We start from the raw sequence: 20,138 nt of genomic DNA on the forward strand, positions 1-20,138 counted from the left end.
GTCTTAAACGGCAGTATATTAATAGGCTTAAGGGGGATTAGATGAAGGGAACAGCCTGTGTCTCTATTCCTGTATCTCTGCACTGCTGTCTAGTCATTGCCTGGAGCTTTGCAACCCAGGTCTGATAGCCCTACTTTAAAGAGAAAGCTTATCTGGAAAAAGATGATCCTCTAGAGATCTGGCTTCTGAACTTGGGTGGATTTTAAACCTTTTTGCCAGCACTTGGAATTCCAGAGCCTAATAACTAATTGGAAGCCATAGAGCTGGCTCCATGGGAGAATCTCCTGATTCCAAAGCCAGGCCCAATGAATAATCTGGCTATAACATTCTAGAATAATTGAAATTTCCAACGGTCTCCTGTAGAGCACACTGAAGTACTCCAAATGTGCTGTTACCAAGACATCTGCATTTTGTAGTTATGCGCTTTTCTTTTAGAAAGTTGGATCTCTGGCACCACTGGGTGTGAATTACATGTTTAATCCAGCTCTTCCCAGTTGGATCCCAACTTGTGCTCCCAGCCAATATCACCTGTGGTCGAGGTTGTTGGGAGTTGCTGTCAGCAACTTCTAGGGGAGTGTTTTCAAACTTGGCAACTTTAATATGAGCACTTCAGCTCCCAGAATTCCCCAGCTGTTGAAGTCCACTCATCTTAAAGCTGCTAAGTTTGAAAAACACTGTTCTAGAGGCAAGTTAGGCTGAGAGAGACGCTCCTGTTTTAGATTAAGATACTATTCTTTTTAAGCTACACTCTGTCAGTCAAAGAACGCCTAATCTGGCCCATCTATCTTCCTTCCCTTAGTATCCTGATAAAATCCCTGAAAACGTGTAACATAAATTAAGATGATGTATTTTTTCATAATCTTAGTCTGTATTTTGTTTAGTTGTATAACTGTAGCCACATTAATAGCTTTGTATTTGGAAGATCGGCAGGCATTCGGTTCAAAAAAAAGTCATAAAGCTTTCTGGACTTGAACAAGGCTGAGAAATAACCATACTTAGGATGGTTGTAATAGGATTTTTTCCTAACTGTTGCTTTTTGTTTTTTGAAGGTAATGATGTTGGAAGAAGTTCTTATGGTGCCATGCAAGTAAAGCAGGCCTTCGATTATGCATATGTTGTTCTGAGCCATGCAGTCTCACCAATAGCTAAATGTTACCCCAACAATGAAAGCGAAAGGTAAACATTTGGTGTTTCAGTCAGAGCCCTTGCTGATGTTACTCTTTTTCCCCCATTTTCCAATCCAGTAATCTGTTTTTTTCATCTTAAAATGTTGCAGTATATTAGGCAGAATCATCCGAGTTACGCAAGAAGTTGTGACCTACAGAGAGTGGATATCAAAACAGTGGGGAATACAGAATAATGCAGAGACTTCATGCAATGGTAAGATATTTTAAAAGTCCTTGCAACCAAGATTTCATTGGTGCTGGTCTTTGGAACCAGGTAATAAAATCTGGAAAATAGAATTACAGGTATCACTCTGAGCCTGCAATTAAAAGACGTACTGTTTTGATTTTAAAACAAGCTACTAATCTGCATACATTACAAAAAGAAGCATGGAATTAAAATCACTAAACCTGCAAAAGGTTTGCCTGGTAGTAGCCTTATGCTGACAAATAGTAAAATAATTGCGTAATGATATAAGAGGAATCAAAAGGCATTTGGCCAATTGCTAAGTTATTCCAAATATTCTGACCAGCATTCAGATGGATTGGACATGCAGAGAGCAGTGGATTGAGAAAACAGCTGGATCCCAAACGGCTCAAACAGAAAAGCAGTAAAGTTGAGTTTATGTACTTATTTGGAAATAGCTCCATTCATCACTATACAAGCTCCTGATGCAATGCTTCACTGTAAGCATGAAAGTTAATTGTAGAAAATTCTTCCTTTATTAAGCTATAGCATTGTTTCCCTTCAAAGGAAGAAATTTAAAAAATACTACTCCACCCCATTCTGTTATGTTGGATATGTGGATGGAAGGGTAGAAGTTTGATGCCTACTCCACAGAATTCATGGAACCAGAAAATCACAATTCTAAATGATTTATGAGACCCATTTAAATGTGACAGAACTGACTTCTGCATGAACAGAGTACACCAACATACCCAAATGAACACAGGACAGATGTTTTCAAGCTGGTTTATAGGTTTGATTAGAGGTTCCTTCTGGAGGAGGAAAGAGGAATGCAGGTTTAATGATATTCCCCAGTAACTGAGGTACAAAGATACCTTTCTGCATAGTTGATTATTTATGGAGAAGAGCTGCAATGTCAAGACAAATAACTCTTAGCACTAGGGAGAGTCTGGCCATTCTCAGACTGTATTATAAAACATCCCCTTTAAACTGACATCCCGAAACATCCTCTTTACATTGAGTGTGCAAATTCATATGCATTTTTTAAAAACTTCATTTCTGTTCCACTTGCCTACAAGGAATTCCTTAAATGATGCTGAACAGAAAATTCTGAAAATTCCTTGGATACTGAAAAGTTTTGCTTTGAAATAGGGCTCTTGTCTTTCTCTGGCAACTATTTTAGCTGGTCATTTTTATACTTCAGTTTTCAATTCTTATTTGCTTTTTTTTTTCTTCCAATTAACGTATTCTGAATCACTTCTCTAAAACCTTAAACCTTGCCTGCTTTCCAATTTTTCCAGTGTTTTAAACCTTTCTGTTAGCTTTCCGTAGTACTTTTCAATGATGCCGAGCCTTGGTGGGTAATTAATACAGCAAAATGGGTGGGTAGGGGGAATGTTAAAATGAATGGAGGTAATCTCAATCTAGTATCTGGGTAACTTCCTGTGATTCTTTGAGAAATATTTATTTAATTCAGCTCTAGATCACATCCAAGGAAATAGCAGTAGTTACAGTCCAACAATATTTGGGGACGGTGTGTGTGTGCGTGTGCGCGCGCACAAATACCTCATTTCCCAAGTCATTTATAATTGTGACCATGCTCCCCTATTGTGAAATAGTGTTTATTCTCCATTCATCTTTGATACTAGGTAACGGAGTGACATTAATAGTGGATAATCAACAGCTGGACAAATATAACAATAACCTTTCTGAAGAGAACCAGTCACTAGGAAAACCTAGAAATAAAACTTCAGAGACACCAAGCAAACATTCATCAAATTCTTCATCAGGTCCCTTGTCATCATCATCATCCACGCTCTCCAGCTCCAGTGATGTAGTAAGTATCATGCCCCGATCAAATTCAGATTGAATTACTGCACTGCTGCCTCTAAATGCCTTAGGACAGTGTTTCTCAACCTCAGCAACTTGAAGATGCGTGGACTTGAACTCTCAGCAAGGTGGTTGGGGAATTCTGGGAGTTGAAGTCCACCCATCTTCAAGTTGTCAAGGTTGAGAGAGGCTCACCCAAGGTCCACCCATCTTCAAGTTGCCAAGGACAATCAAGAACCTCATTTAGCTCTGAACACAACAGTTGAATTTTTGTCCGGGGCTACCGTGAGGGGTGTCCACCCATCTTCAAGTTGCCAAGGTTGAGGAACACTGAGATAGTCATATTTACGCTCCTTTCTCCACAGGAGTCTGATGGCACGCCGTGCAAAACCTCTAAACAGCTGGGCTCCTGCCAGACTTCCGCCAACCGATTGGCATCTCAGGAGATATCACTAGGGTCCTCTCAGCTGAGTGGCAAATTGCCAAGTAGCCAAACCGTGAATGCATCCAACGTGACAAATAAGTCCCAGGTTGGTATGGCCCTAGGTCCAAATCATCGGGGTTCCCCCTCTCAGTATCTGAAGCCTTCCCAGGGCTGGGATTCTCTTCCCCACCCCTGGATATGTCTTAAGAGCTGCAGAGACGCCACCGTATGGCGCTTAAACCCAGCTTGGGGTACCTTAAGCCTGGAGTCTGGGAATCATGGTTATCTCCTTCCCAACAAGTAGAATGGCAGAACTGGACATTGGTCATTCCACTCGGTTTATTTTAATTGGAGAAGTGGTGCGACAAACACCCTCAAATGGTGGTCCTTTAAACTGTATGTGAAGTAGAACACAAAAAGTGTTATCATTTATTGACTTTTTACACTGCCCGACTCTCAACCGCTCTTTTTCACAGATGATTTTAACAAGTAGATTTCAGACCGCTCTCCTGTTCCCATTTCCAGCACTATATCCTATTTTCCTTTAATGAAAAGTGAAAAATGTACTGTTTTTTCTGTAACTTGCCGTAGGCATCAGCATATCCCCAGACATTTCCCTAGATGCCACTAGTTTCCCTGTCCCCATTGACTTTTAATTTATTTATTTTTTGTTAATGACGTGATGCCAAGGACCCACTGTTAGCATCATATATATTTGCAGCAATTCTTTGGGGCCCCCAAAAGCAGTAGGGAGCATCCTGCAGAGCAAATTTGTCTTGCCGCGTTTACCCTAGTAGTCATTTTGTGAGTGTGCTGTCTACAGGCTTTCCAAATTCTGAATGTTCCCCAGACCAAGAAGGGTGTTTTGTTTTGCTTTTTCAAACTCCTGCCTTGAATGGGTGCAGACCCTGAATTTGCTTTCACCCTGGCCTTACCCATTACTTTCCGAAGCGCCCCTCAAAGATCCAAGAACGTCTGCTGCCCAGAGAAGTTACCCGCTCCCGTTACAGCACAGAAGCACGCTAGCCGGTCTTCACGCTTTCTCTGTCCTTTCTCTCACACAGCACGGATCCGTGAGGTTGTTCCGCACTTCTTCCAACAAAAGCCTCCAAGGTCCCGGGAATTCCAGCCACGGCACCTTGGTGACGAACAAACAGTACCAGGGCAGTAAGCCACACCAATTTTACCACGGCAAGAAAAGGAAACACAAGAGAGACGCTGCCCTTTCAGACTTGTGTAGATAGTTTTCCTATCGGACGGTGGGACTGTTCTTCTGTGTGCAATGCTCTCGTGCTACAAGAATAACTTGGACAGATGGACTTCCGAGACCTTGTCTGGAGTCTCGAGACTGTTGGAACGTTGATTAGCAATGCATTTTAGTTTTTTCCTTTTTTTTCCAGCTCGCCACGAAACAGATCATGAAGACTGATAACTGCAAAAAAACAAAAAAGGGGGTGGGGTGGGGAGGGAAGAGGAAGACGACGAGGCTGCTTATCCAATAAGTCATATGCTACAACAGGGTTGTTTAGATATAAAAGCTTGAATGTAAAATAAATATATCCCGTCAGCTTCTGTGCTGACCTCTAGGGGTAGAATACATTGTATTTAAGGGTTTGGTAATGAACTGAAATAAAACAAGGGATTTAAAAAAAAAAAAAATACGGGGGGGAAAAAAAGTAATTTGAGGGAAACCCAAAGTTCAAAGGAGAGTAAATTCTCGCATGATAATTTTAAAATTATTTTTGCAAATATTTGCCATTTTATTGTGTATGTATAGATGACCATATAGGAAATTTGACATTTGTAATAGTGGATTTGTTAATACTTTTTACATAACATTACCGTTTAAATTGTAGAAAAACTTCTTTTCCATTCCCCTGATGATTCGTTTAATTGAGAACAAAAACCAAGAGCCGAATTGTCATCTGAACCTCGGACGAATGTAGCGAACGGCCTAGCTCAGCGTCGTGATGCGTTTCCTTTTAGCATTGAAATAATTTAATAGCACATTTAACCTGTGGGCACAAGTTGGTTCTCTGGAGGAAAAAGGAGATTGATACCAGGGCAAATGCTTGTTTATAAAATATACAAATACATTCTGTGTCAACTCTGATCTTGTACTCCACTCTTGGTGAGGAAGAACAAACTTTTCACCCATTTCTAAAGTGCCATCATCTCAGGCGATGGGATATATTCCAGGTTAGCTTTCATAGGAGATTTTTCCCCCCCTCTTTTTGAAGTAGGAAACCAAGTTACTTTATTAAAGGAAGGGGTATGCCTTGCTGCATTACGGAAAAAAACGTGTTGTCGACACCCGCGTTTTCAAACTTCCTCGCAATCCGTCTGACGCGTTTCCACACGTGTTGGGGCTGCAATTTTCATCCTGCTTATGCTGGCTGAGAGCGATGCGAGTTGTCCGTCAACATTTTTGGAAGGCACCAGGTTGGGGAAGGGTAGTGTAATTCCAATGCTGTTTTTTTGCATGCTTTTATCCTGGTTTCCTTCTCTCCTCTTCCCTTCTCTTGCAGCTTCATAGCTCTTCCTTTAAAAAAAGTAAGGAGAACGGTTAATGCAAATGGATTGAATTGTTCTTTTTTTTTTTTTTTTTTTAACGATGTTACCTCATTCCCTTCCAGAGACTTTTTAATCCACCCTTAAGAGAATTAAACAGTCCTCCACAACGGGGCTATCTTTGCCGTGCTGTCTAAAGAGGCAAATCCTCTTCCAGCCTGCCTACGTTGTCCTTTCTGAAACCCTCCCGCCCCGCAAGACGGTTTCCTAAGCTCAGCCATGCCGTGGGTTTTAAGGCAGAAGTCCCTGCTGCAAATGCAGGATGGAAGGGGTTGAATTTGTAGTCGCTCGCTTTATCTGGAAAAGAAACGAGGAAAAGAAACAGGCAGGCAGAAGGAGCACTTTAATTGATAGAATGTAAAGTGACGTTTACTGTACCTTTTTATTTTCCTTCGAGAGGAAAGCGTGGGTGAGTGCGTGTATTCGGGATGCGAGGCTGTGGGGTGCGTGCGGTCTGAAGAATGAAGATGACCCTCCTTTTGGAGACAGATATCGGCTTTGAGATGTTTCTTTTATAAATTGCAGACCAACTTGAACTTACCACTGATAGAGTGCAAAAGCTTTTTAAGCTTTTATTATTTTTAATAATAATAATAATAATTAATAATAATGCAACACGACCAAAACTGTCATGACTGAAAATTAATAAAATAACTCTAGCTGATAAAGCATTTTGACTTCAAAAAGGGGAAGGGGAAGACAAAAAATTCAAACACCGTAATCCTTTAAAACACTAGGCATATATTTTTTTTTAATTTGAAAAAAAAGAAACGTTAGCTTGACAGTAGAGTTACTCGTTCTGTTTTGTTCCAATCATTTTTTTAAAATCAAAATGCCTTTCGTTAACTAGAATTTGTTACAAGGATTCACATTATGCATTATCAAAGTATTTATTTGGAGTTAAAAATATGTTTTATAACTGTAGGCCTACCCTTACTGCTTTGGGAACAAATTCTAAATTATATTAATCCAGTATTATTAGCTGCCATTATAAAATGCTGTTACAAATGTAATACACCAATCTGTATTACTTAACCACACTGAAGGTTTTTATTTAATTTTTCAAGGAATCACCCTCTTTGTTGGAAACAAATGTTCTGTCAGGTTGCACAGATTGGTGTTCCAATAAGCATGTGATTATTTTAATGTGGTGGTAGCGGGAAGATAATCTTGATTCCATTGGGAATCTTAGGTTTGTCTCAATTTATGGTTTTCATAAATTTTAATGGAAAAATAGCTTTTCCTGGACTGCTCAAGTTTCATTTTGTAAACAGTATCTTTCTAACAGAAGAAGAAGAAAAAGCATGAAGGAAAAATTGAGGAATTTACTTGCCTCAAATAACCAGCATTGGTATTCATGAAACACGTGTATATCTAGCAAATCTTTATTTAAACTGAACAGTTGAACTGTTCATTTTTTCAATCTGAAGTTAAAAAAAAAAATCACTTTCAAGATCTTTTAAGTTTTGCCTGCTCATTTATCTTGTACACTTCATCTCTGTATTCAACTCAAATCTAATTCCTTTTTTGAGTTTCAATACTTTTTTGTGAAAATTTTGTGAAATATATATAAAAATAAATGTTTCAACAACGTTTTATCATTCATGGCATCTATTTTCTTTTTAAGGCATGTGATTTTTTTCCCCACCACTTTTATTTTACCAACAAACTCTCAAAATGGCCAAGTTACCATTTAGTAGACCTGAGGTTACGACGTGGAAGAGCAGATGTCATATCTCCAGAACCTGTCGACGAGGAACAGTTGATCGATCCGCTGGGCAAAGATGCCATAAGTGAAAATCCAAAGGGGGTGTGCCCCTTGTGTGCTGCAGTGTGTGTTGTCTTAAATCTGCTGGAAGGTGGAAAGGAAATGGGAAGCGTGGTCTGCTCCAAGTTTGGAACAAGAGCGCACCCTCAAAACTCCACTGGAATGTCTGCGTTGTGTCCGAATCCGACAATGCAAGTGTTCTGTTCCAACCTTGTGACGGAATTCTCACAACACTCGAAATGTTCCTTTGAGCTCTTTTTCCACAACAGGAACACTTGGTAAAATCCCTCTGGCTTTGTAAAGTTGTTTTGCGCTTGAAATGTCTTGTGTTTGCCAACTTAGATTTAACTCCAACAAGACGTCGTACAGTCCTGTCTCCTTCCCAGCACGCGTTTACTAACTGGTTTGCTAACCAGATTGTCGTGCATTATATTTTCTACTGATTTCCTACAAAGTGTGGGTGCTCTGCCCGACCTTTTCCTGACAGCCCCGCTCCCAGAATGCTGGGGTCAAGACGAAACCAAGTTTGATTTTATTGTATGTATAACTAAAATTAAATATGGATGATCTGATTATATTCCAGTCACACATGACTTTATTCTGTCCTATGAAAACTTTAAAAGTTGGTTAGCAATTTCTGGAAGTTGTGCAGCCTCTGCTGTAAAAGATGTCCGTTTTATGGCAACCCAACTTGGGTGGGCCATCGTGGCAGAAAAGGGATATAGTGCAGAAATTCATTTGCCTTGAGTCTGAATCGCGTTTCTCAACCTTGGCCACTTTAAGATGTGTGGACTTCAACTCCCAGAATTCCCCAGCCAGCCATACTGGCTGAGGAATTCTGGGAGCTGAAGTCCACACGTCTTAAAACGGCCAAGGTTGAGACATGCTGGTCTAATCCAATAGCCGGGTGGCTCAATTTTTTTTACCAGCTTTTAAACCGGCTGTGCTAGTCTGCAAGGGAAAGCAGGTTGTGCTTGTCTCTAGTCTGGGTTTTTATTGCTAATGTATTTGCAAAACTCCACTCCTTTTGCTTTTTTTCTGCCTGCAACAGGAAGAAAGAGCCCCGGCGTTTGAGCAGAGGAATGCATGGAGCTGATCCTTCCATTGAAGTCAAGGGTAAATTTCTCACCCCACAGAGGTGTTCTGTGCTGAACATGGTCTCCAGGAACCCTGTGATTGTGGGGCTGCTTGCAGAACCAACAAGCCAGTGTTCCTCAACCTTGGCCACTTGAAGATGAGTGGACTTCAACTCCCAGAATTCCCCAGCCAGCCTTGCTGGCTGGGGAATTCTGGGAATTGAAGTCCACACATCTTCAAGTGGCCAAGGTTGAGGAACCCTGCAATAAGCAGATAGAAACAGACACTAACTGCTGCTTTACGTAGCACGAGTCACATCAAGTAGCTTTCTGATAGGGGTCTCAGGGTGTATCCTTCTGCTTGAAAAGATAATGGATGCATGTGTGATGTCCGTGATCCCCGGAGGGCCTCATGGAGTGGTGTGCGCCGTTTGTGATAAACCAATGTGATGCAGTGGCGGTATTAATGGCAAACTAACCAGTATCTTTGTCTTACAGGTCGGTATGTCGGGCAAACCTACAAGGGATGTGTAACAGCAGATCTGGACTTGTAAGGCGAAGGGTTTCAAAACCTCCCGTCCCAGAAGGTCACAGGTCAACATCCTTGGCTTCCTGCCTTATGCGCAGCTGCTTGGTCGTCTGTCCCTCAACCGCTGGTCACCTCATGTCCCGCTAACTTCAGCCTGTGTGTGAGAGAGCGCTCCCACAATCTTCTGGTGAATAAAAAGTTAATAATAACAACAGCAGCACCAGCTTTACTTGGAACAGCGTACATCCTGCGACGATAAACCTTTCACACCATCAAATCACAACGTCTGCCTATCCCAGGTCCTTGGGAAGGACTCGATAAGTGGATAAATATGCCAAGTCCCGTCTAAACATCTGGCTGGCTGGGCAACCCACCATTACCATCGCCATCAACACCACCGCGATCTCCTGATAGCATAGAGCCAGGTGCCTGGAGGTTTTCTTTCCCTTTTTGGAGAGAAATCCACCTTGCAAGAGAGCAACAGAATCAAACTGTATTTTTAAAGCACCCTGAAGAGAAATCTGTGGAACTGGATTTACTAAAAGGCATGCAGTGTTCTTGGCGGACCACCAGACGGTGCTGGTCCACTATGATCATGAACTAGAGCAAATTTCTGCTTTCAAATTAGATTTCCGTTCACCAGAAATGTATTTTTCTGAAAAAAATCTGGCAGCCAGTCCGGCATTACACAGAATGCCCCATTTGCGCAGAATAATAAGAACAGGAGACTCACTGATACTTTCACTGTTACTTTCACTGTAATTTCCACTGCCCCCCTCTTCTTCTGCAATCAGTATTCAAACTGGACTCTTTTAGAGCAGTGTTTCTCAACCTTGAGAACTTTAAGACGTGTGGACTTCCACTCCCAGAATTCCCCAGCCAGCATGGGGAATTTAATGCATTTGCAGAGGAAATGAAAGGATATCGCCAAGAATAAATGATGTTTATAGAGTGGCTGGCTGGGGAATTCTGGGAGTGGAAGTCCACACGTCTTAAAGTTCTCAAGGTTGAAAAACACTGCTCTAAAAGAGTTGAGCATCAACCATACATTGGTAACATGCTCGTAGAGTGCAATACATAGGCCATGTTCAGGACAACTTATTTAAGAATAATATACCAAGGTTGCACAGCACTGTTACCCATGGTAACCACGGCAGACCCATTATCTCATAAAGATATGGCTTTGTAGCAACTAACCACTTCATGTGAAGTGTGCGCAGTTTAGTAAAACTGAAAGCATGATTTATTTCAGTGAAAAAGGGTTTTGCTTCTTATTGAAGCTCAAGCCAATCCATTTTACGCATTAACCAATCGGGTGAACCCCAGGCTCCTAGACATTCTGCCATTTCTTTCTCATTTCATGTGATCAGGCGGAAAGGAGCCTTCATTTGTTTCTTCTGAATCAACAACCCCTACTTTGCACTTAAATCATCCTGTTCTTGTAGATTTGTAATGGACGTGTTTGCTAGGAATTCTGGGAGTTGTAGTTCCACCCCTCTGGAAGACATCAGATGGGGACCAATTGCAATAGATTTAGTGATGCAGGTAAATAAAATTAACATGCTGCTGATTTAAAATGCATTCCTCGCCACTCTCCCCCCCCCCTTCCAGTACATCTTTATGTAATAGTCAGATTTACACATCATGTAGCTGATTTATCTTAATGTTGGGTTTCCCAGATGGTTGGGACCCCAAAACTTGTGGAAATCACTTTAAAAAAAAAGGTCAGTCTTGCACAAAGTGGCAGCAATACCCAGCGTTTTGCTCCTTGAATTGATTCTCCAAGCTCCAGTTCCAGTACTGCAAAACTCAAGAAACCCAGTGATCTATAACAGATGCTGGGACCCTATTTTCTTGGAAAAAAAATAAAAGGACCAACCTGAAAAAGGAGCAAATCTGAAAGAGGTTCCTAAGGATTAAAAAAAAAATTGTTTATCACTTTGCTTTACGAAGGAAAATTCAAGAGCAAACCAAGAAAAGAAAGAATTAAATTAAATAAATCTAAAGGACAGCTTTCTGAAATAAAGGACTGTCCTTTATTTATTTTCATTTAGTAAATTTATATGGCTGCCCATCTCACAGGAAGTGACTCTGGGTGGCTGTGTACAACCATTTATTAATAAAGGACATAGGGTCACTATCTATGGATCAAAAATTAATTATGAAAAGTGATGTATTTCTTTCTTGCCCAACCCTAACTGAAATTAATTCTTCTATGCATGGGGGGGTCACACAAATTCATTTCTCACTTTAAGGGGTGAGCACCAGAGGAGCCCTGACTGTGTGTGCTGTGGTCAACCTAGCCATGATGACTTGTCACTTGTAATTTATGGCCCTGGGTTGTAGGTAAACCCAGTTGTGGCTAAATCAAATGCGGAGGGTGAATCCTTTCTGACAAGCCCCAACTTCATCCCCCTCTCCTACGCTGAACGTGGGAGAAGACAGGGAAATCCAGCACCCCTCCCTGACCGATGTTCTCTCTCGAGGAAACGGCCAGCCTTAATGAAAGGGACATGGAAGATGGGCCATTCTGCAGGGGACATGAGAACTGGCACCTGCTGCAGAAACAGGACCCGGTCAGGTAGTAAAGGTCAGCAAATAAGAGTCTTTGTTGAATAAACACAGAGGGAACTGGGCTAGTCGGAGAATCAAAGAGACAGTAGCCAGGCATTTCTAATTTAATGCATTTGCAGAGGAAATGAAAGGATATCGCCAAGAATAAATGATGTTTATAGAGTTAGCAGGCCCGATAAAGGAGCTCCCTCTCTCGTTAAAGAAACACGGGGATTCATGTTGAGATTGGTGTTTACTTGACCAGGTGATGTGATCCCCCCCCCCCCAAAAGAGATGCTCTCAGACAACACTTTGTCCACTCCGCACAGGGATGAAGATCCTCTGAAAAAGAGCCATCCTTTTCTTCCTAATTGCATATCACCGGATGTCTTCTGAGCCACTGAGAGCGGAGCAGCAGAGAAATCCTGAGTAAAAACAATAAGATAATCGACTTCCTCCTGCACCCAATTCATCAAAGGCACTTTCAAAAGGTATTTTGTAACCGATTAACCTCACGCTAACAATCCTAGTTTGCATCTAACTGGTCCCTCCCCGGCCTATCCAGCTGATCAGTTATTATTTTTACGCAAGGTCAGCGAGAGCAAACGCAGTTCAGCGGTGAGGCTAACGTGAATAAAATAAAACGGGCAAATTCGTACTGACAGGACGGCAAACGCCGAGCGCCTGAACAAGACCAAAACGAAGAGAGGACACGGGGGCGCGTTTTCGGCGCAAGGAACCGACGCCGCGCTCCGCGCTCCGCGCAGCCCAACTGCGGGGCGACCGAACGCCGCGCGCCCCGGGCGAGGGGCGCCGAAAGCGCCTTTCCCGCGTGGGGGGCGGGTGGGGGGAGACGGGGGGGCGGAGGCGGAGCTTCCCGAGGCCCCGCCCCCGCCGCACCTGTCCGGCAGCTGGCGGGCGCAGCGCTCGCTCCAGCCGGCGGCTGCGCCTGGGTAGGATTTGCGCGGAGCGCAGCGCTCCCCTCGGAGAGTCCGCGCCGCTAGAGGGCAGGGCCGGCGCGCCCGGCCGGGGCGGCAGCGCCTTTCCGCCTTTGACTCACTCTGCGGCGGGGCTTCTCTTTCTCTCGAGCCGAGGGACAGAGCAGGAGCAGGAGCAGGAGCAGGAGCAGCGCCCGCAGCTGCTCTCCCCGGACCGGCGGCGGCCAAGGTGAGGCTTTGGGCTGCCGGGTCGGGGCGCGGTGGGCACGGCGCCGGGCGCCTGGCAAGCCCTGCCGCTCCCGGGCACGGAGAGAGAGGCGGGCTGGGTCCGCCCGCCCTGCGCCCCCCGCCTCCCCGCCCCGCTTCGGCGTCCCCTCCGCTTGCGGGGGGCGGCTTTGGGGGGGGCTCCGTGCTGCGGTGCCCGGGGGCAGGACAGGCGCAAAGCGCGGGTCCGGACTCGCCACGCCTCCTTCCCGCACTTGAGGCTTTCCAGACGTGGCCCTGCCGGCTGCGCTGGGGCGAGGGCCCCGGTCCCCTGGGGAGGGGGCGGCCCTGCCCAGCCCGGAACTGCCGCTGCCCCCTGCCCAGCCGGGCGGTCCGGCGGGGGCTGAGCTGGGGGCAGCGATCGAGGGTCCGGGGCAGCCCGTCGACCGACCGAGCTTGGGAAGAGATGCGCTTGCTGAAGACAGGGAGATCCCCGCGGTGCCGGGCGGATTTGGACGGAAGGGAAAGTCGTGCCTTGGTCGGGCGCCTTTCTTCGGGCAGATTTCGTGTCTGGGGACGCGCTTTGGGTACCTGCCCAAACAAAGCAGTTCTCGCCGATGCCAATCTTAAAGCAAACAAAAGTGTGTTGTTTCAACTCAGACGGCGGTGCCCTGGCTTTCGACACCGCTGAATCCCGGGAAGCGGGCTGAGGTCAGAAGGCCCCGTTCCAGAATTCGGCTCCAGGAGCAGGGCTGGCATCCTGACAGGGCTGATAACGCGAGGGTGGTCTTTCCCTTCGGAGAACCGCTCCGCCTTCCTTCTGTTCCTTGAAGGGCCAGAAATCGTAGCTTAAGAAGGACTGTCCCTGGAGTGGACATCAAACCCTCTGAGGGGTTAGGGGGGTTGAAGACCAATAGGGCAGCAGCCTGGGCAGGCTGGTGGCGGGGTGGAGCGCCAGAGTATTCCTGGTTCCCTTCTAGGCACCTCCTGGTCACTTTGGAAAGGTGATAAGAGATAATCCTGGCTTGAGCGCGTGAAAAGCCTACTCTGAATCCTGGAATTACATTCCATTTTAGTAGATGGCTGTGCTAAAGCATAATTTGTTTAACCAGGGTTTGATAAATTAACCATAGTTCACTGGGGTCACGTACCACTCTAAATCACACCCAAATAAGCTTTCATGTGTGTAACCGTGGGCCAATGCATGCTGCAGAATACAAACAAGCCAAGTTAAGCGTCACCAAATTAATACAGGATAGGGCTGTGCAAAACGTTCAGGAGAGGTGCTTTGCAGTCCAGGTTGGCATGGACGAAACATCTTTCTTTGGGTGGTTAAGGCGGACGTGTCTCTTGCAAGGCTTACGTCTGATTCAAAAGTTGTTCCTGGTTTTCTCTGCCCACACATGTGTGCGTAAGCACTTATCTTCACTGGGAGTCCAAGAGGAACTGTCATTTGTGTGCACGTGCACAGATGTCTGGGGATGGTTTTCAGGGTAGTATATCAGCCTTGCAGAAGACACAACTGTTCTAGCCATTTGAACGGTAGTGGCTTCTTTGTGCTGATGTGTGTTTCACAACCGTAACGTGGAACATTCACTATATTAAATGAGGTTGCTCACCTTGGTGTGGTGTCTTACGTGGCACGCTAAACCCAAATTAAACCAAGTTATGGCTTAATCTGTCTTGGCTCAGCGATCTCATAAAAACGTTATGAGGACAAAAGGTGTGCAATTTTACTCCATTGTATACAGGCTAACGTGATTAGCGCATCTGCGGCTTAGTGTGTTGTACTTCCCTAGACTGTGGTTCGTTTATGATTCATAGTACCGTATGAACTTGGGAAGTTGGGTTAACTCAGTAAGCCATGGTTGAGTTCACCCCGAATTAGCTGTTGCATGAACACAGCCCGTTTCTCATGTTTCTAAATACCCCAAATCCGCTCCGATATTGTGTAGCAAGGCTTTGAAAATGCGAGAGGTGTTAACAGAAGAGCAACCCCGTTACCATTTCCAATGCACGCCTGGGAACCAGCCCTCTGCACCATGGCGTCTTTGTACATTTGCAAAAGGGGGAACTCTCATTAGCAATTGAAAAGCATATTGCACCGTGCAGAATTCAGGCATCTTCTCGCTCACTCTTGCTCACTGCTCACATGCATTTCTCTTGGAGTGCAAGGGAGCAAATATTTTAGCATGCTGCATCTGTTAACCAATCTGTACTATGATCTGCTCGGTGTCGCCCTGTTCATTTCCCTTTTTAAGATCGTTTCCTTTTGGCAGAGCAGCTTCTGCATTTTGTAAGCCTGTGCGTACGTAGCACATCTCAAAACAACAGAAGGGAAAATGTACTTTTCAGAAATGTTTTTGTTACAGAGAGGCAGGGAGTTGGCAAATGGAACCCAGCAAGTTTTTGTTCCGGGTAAGAATTGCTTTTCATGGAACGGCTGCTTATGAGGACATAAATTTCCATCTTTTCATTTTGGAGGGAATATTTATTGTTGGAAGCATAATTCTGTTTGCAGGAAGGAGACATCTTCAACAGTAGGGCTGTCTCATAAAACTTGCTTCCCGGTAAAATGAATTTTAGTTGGGGATACTGTTAGCAGATTTGAATATATTTGTAATTTGAAAAGTGCGTCTAAAGAAAAAGCATGTGCTTTGTTTTGGACGACATTTATGTGTACACTTTGGAGCACTGTTTTTCCAGATTACAACATCTTGCTCTTCTCTTCATTATTTTCATGTCACCGCAGGTCTTTCTGCATATCCACTTCCCTGTTCTGAATATCTACATGCTGAGTGTCAGCACTGATCAAATCACACAAGGAAGGTTGCGCTCCGCAGGTTTTCGTACATAAGTCCAGAATGGGACGTGGCCTCTCAGACGTTGCAATTTCAGCTTTCTGCCTGACATGACTTTCATGTGGCTTTGTGTCCCCCCTAGCCTGCAAGATTAGGATTTGTAAGGAAACAAATTATTTCAATCCTTTAATGGTTGGCTCTCTTTCTGTAAGAATTCTTAGGGTGTGAAATGCTGCCTTTTTATGTTGGACGGATGGTGAGTTATTCCCACTGTGTGTGAGGATTGACAAATAACAGAGCAAACAGTGTGGAGAAAATGTCATACTTGCCAGGGCCTGTTTCCAAATGCAAGAATTGACCTCATCTTAGCCAATCTTGGTTCAGTGGTTTGTGACTGAAAACAAAATGTGGTGCAGACGGTGCGAGTTTAAGGTGTTGGTGGAGCTCTTAATAGCACGGAGATGTAGAATAACTAGAGATGACCAGGGTACTAAACAAATTAAGGGCTTGCTTTGGGGAGCCAGAATGAGTCTGATCCAAAATGCTTTCCTTTCTTCCAGTAATCTGCAAGAAGCGCCATATTTCTCCTACCATAGCTGTTGTAACTCCATCCCTTTAGGTCTGAGTTAAATGACATGTGGCAGTTCATTTATTGATACAGGCAGTCCTCGACTTATGACCACAACTGGGACTGGAACTTCTGTGGCTAAGTGATGCGGTCATTAAATGACTTGCACCCAATTTTACCACCTTTTTTTTACCACGGTTGTTAAGCGAATCCCTGCAGTCGTTAAGCGAATCTGGCTTCCCCCATTGACTTTGCTTATTGGAAGCCCCTGGGAATGCTGCAAATGGCAATCACGTGACCTGGGACACTGCAACCGTCGTAAATACATGCCAGTTGCCAAGTGCCTGAATTTTGATCACGTGACCGCGGGGATGCTGAGACAGTCATAAGCATGAGGACCGGTTGTAAGTCATTTTTTTCAGCACTGTCGTAACTTTGAACAGTTGTTAAATGAATGGCTGTAAGTTGAGGACTACCTGTAGGTGCATACCTCGTGCTAAGCCAGAGCCATACAAAGCATGATTAATAGCTTAATATGTTGTGCAAATCCATCCAGTTTATGGTTTATTCAATAAATAATAGGCAAACTGTGTGTGTGCCCAGGACTTCTGCTTGGCTATCCCCTCTGCCATCTCTTCCATCGCTATTGGTATGTGAATATCATTAGGTGAGTGAGTGAATGTTTAGAAATTGCTTGTACCATCTGCACAGATCTGAGGTTAAATGATAATTGGGAGATAAAAATTATAACCCCTTCTGGTCCCTCTCTTCTGACTGGACAGCGGCGGCAGCAGCTTTATCATTCCACCATGGAGTTATTTCTTACATTTTCCATTAGAATCTGTCACCTTTTGATAACTAGACCATCCCGTTCTTTCTGTTTTTCAGTGCATTGTCTTCAGTCTGTAAGTTTCCCCCATGTTTCAGAACTGCGGCAGAGTCCTTGAGATGATCAGAAAATCTTCTGTGAAAACCGCAGCAAGATGTGTCTTTAAGTAATCACTTCTGAAAAGTGTTTCATATGTATTAAAAAAATAAAGAGTTGGACTGTGATGTCACCATGGCAGGACCCTAATCAGAGTAGGATGGAAAATAAAGAGATTTTACATTAACGTGGTATGCCACATATTTGTGGGATAAATTCCAGAACTATTTTTTTTAAAACAGTAGGATATAAATCAGCCCTGAAATATGATGAGACATATTTTCCCCATTTTGGTTCATATCGTAAAGCTATTTCTGTTCTGAGAAGGTGGCTTTTAGTCAGATTACTGAGTCAAGTGAGCAACTAAATATAGCATTGAATCAGCGACTGTGGCCTGATCTGTACAGGATATTAAGCCAAAATGTGGCTTGCTTCTTCGTGCCCTAGGGTTTTGTTAGGGCCATTGTTGCTTGTAAATCATGGTTTACAGTTGACCATGTTATAAAAATCCAGCTAATGGGGTTTCTGCAATAAGCTTGGTGAGGTGAACCATAGCATTGTGTGATGGGTAAACCTATTCGATACATAGGTTTGCAATAACTGTAAATCCTAAACCATGATTCAGAAACCACGGTGCTGATTCACTGCATAAGCTACAAACCCATTATGGTTTTATACACTGTATGACTACGGCAGTCGGTTCTTCAGGTATCCACATGCCCTGTAATAAAGCGCCCAGTCACCAGAAGGATCTTTTTGGTGGCATCACCTCATTTGTTGAACATCATCTCCAGATGTTCTCATGAATTCAGAGATGATGTTGGGTGGTGATTAAGCAGACTGTACTATAAGCTATGGGTTATAAACCACAATAGAGGATAATCCGTGCTGTTCCAAAATCAAGCACGTTACAGTTTACCATAGCTGTGAACCAGGTTGGGAAAGAAGCTCTGAATTGAACAACCAGAAAAAAAAATATGGGCTCTTTAAACTGGAATAAGGTCTCCCTTCTGAATCAACTTCTCGCTCTCATCTGTTAGACACTTTGGCCTCCATCTTTTTTCCTACTGATGATACAATGAACATTTCTGTTGCTGGAACAGAAATGGCTGGTGATAAATTAGCTAGTCTGAGCCCCAAAGCTAAGCAGAGCTGGGAAATTCTCAGGAAATCCAGGGCCGTTGGCTGGAAAAATCACTAAGAGCTCAGCTTAACTCAAAGGAGACTGGTTTACTCTTTCATTTTGCATCCGGCCTGGACGATGACATCTTCTGGAAGCTGAATGCATTCCAGGGCCAACTGAAAGCGAGTTGCCTTGAAGTTGAACTGCTACAGTTTTTCCTTAATTCCCATTTATTTTCCTCAATGAAGAAAAGAATTTAGCCTCTTGGGAAAAAGGCAGAGGAGATTACGCCCCTCAGTTGGGGTTATTATACCCAAGTGATGCATTCCAAAAACACACTGAAGCGCAACATGTTGACCATGTTTGAACCCAGTGCATTGAGTGGATCTGCTTGGGGAATCAGTTTAGGAGTCAGGGAGTAGCATGAACCAAGCAAACTGGGGTAACTAAATAAATCATGGTTATTCCAACCAAGGGCAAGTATGTTATGCGCTCCCATCCCAAATCTGCACTAATCTACACTTATGATAATGTGTTGGTTTTACATCAAGAATCGCAAGCTGAACTTTCTTTCTTTCTTTCTTTCTTTCTTTCTTCCTTTCTTCCTTTCTTTCTCTTTCTTTCTTTCTTTCTTTCTTTCTTTCTTTCTTTCTTTCTTTTTCTTTCTTTTCTTTTCTTTTCTTTTCTTTCTCTTTTTTCTCCCTCCCTCCCTTCCTTCCTTCCTTCCTTCCTCTCTCTCTCTCTCTCGCAGACATTTTAATCTGCTTTGGTTCCGATAGGAAATCTTGAAACTTTAGACCAGTGACGGTAACGTTTGCTGTTGTTTCTGAGTTCCCAGCTTAATCCTCTTTTTCTCTCACTCTTTTTCACAATGCTTTTACCTCATTCGCTGATTCCTTGGTTTCTCTAGCAGCTAATGGTGCGGAATTTCTCAAAAGCCCATTGAAAGCCGAAATAAATGACTCCAGCTGGTTTGCTTTTATCTTTCATTTCAGCTGGCACTGAAATACTAGTGACTCCTTTGGAATTCAGTGGGGCTTACTCAGAAGTATATACACAGGAATAGAGCCCAAATTTAATGGGTGGATACTGTATTTGAAAGAAAAATGCACAAGGGTTTTTTAGATTTTTTAAAATCCCTTTATTATTTTTATAAATAACTCAAGGCGGTGAACATACTAATACTCTTTCCTCCTCCTATTTTCCCCACCACAACTGCCCTGTGAGGTGAGTTGGGCTGAGAGAGAGGGACTGGCCCAAAGTCACCAAGCTGGCTTTCATGCCTAAGGTGGGACTAGAACTCACGGTCTCCTGGTTTCTAGCCTGGTTCCTTAGCCACTAGATCAGTATTTCTCAACCTTGGCCACTTGAAGATGAGGTCCACACATCTTCAAGTGGCCAAGGTTGAAAACTGTTGCACTAGACCAAACTAGCTCTCATTTTCAAGCAATGGGGTTTAAATCTTTTCCTGGTGGAGA

At 43.7% G+C, this 20,138-nt stretch overlaps 2 protein-coding genes across 5 annotated transcripts in view; both read left to right on the forward strand.

The window, feature by feature from the left end:
- TENT4B (terminal nucleotidyltransferase 4B) overlaps positions 1–7,778 on the forward strand; it is a 33,001-nt gene extending 25,223 nt beyond the window's left edge. Inside the window, exons 8-12 of one of the 2 annotated variants that reach the window (XM_088136116.1) lie at positions 1,050–1,176; positions 1,277–1,380; positions 3,000–3,187; positions 3,546–3,710; positions 4,669–7,778. In XM_088136116.1, the coding sequence (XP_087992242.1) occupies positions 1,050–1,176; positions 1,277–1,380; positions 3,000–3,187; positions 3,546–3,710; positions 4,669–4,848 (764 nt within the window). In that variant the 3' untranslated portion in view covers positions 4,849–7,778. The remainder of the gene's footprint in view (positions 1–1,049; positions 1,177–1,276; positions 1,381–2,999; positions 3,188–3,545; positions 3,711–4,668) is intronic. The other variant, XM_088136117.1, reaches the window with a different exon arrangement.
- A 5,213-nt stretch (positions 7,779–12,991) lies between these two features.
- ADCY7 (adenylate cyclase 7) overlaps positions 12,992–20,138 on the forward strand; it is a 64,728-nt gene continuing 57,581 nt past the window's right edge. For 2 of the 3 annotated variants that reach the window (XM_088136119.1, XM_088136120.1), the window contains exon 1: positions 12,992–13,268. The gene's annotated coding sequence lies outside the window, so the exon portion shown is untranslated. The remainder of the gene's footprint in view (positions 13,269–20,138) is intronic. The other variant, XM_088136121.1, reaches the window with a different exon arrangement.

The sequence above is a fragment of the Python bivittatus genome, unplaced genomic scaffold (genome assembly GCF_059951505.1).
Source record: "Python bivittatus isolate LINGU-HERP-01145 unplaced genomic scaffold, Pbiv_v1 ctg000190_np1212, whole genome shotgun sequence".
NCBI classification, from domain to species: Eukaryota; Metazoa; Chordata; class Lepidosauria; order Squamata; family Pythonidae; genus Python; species Python bivittatus.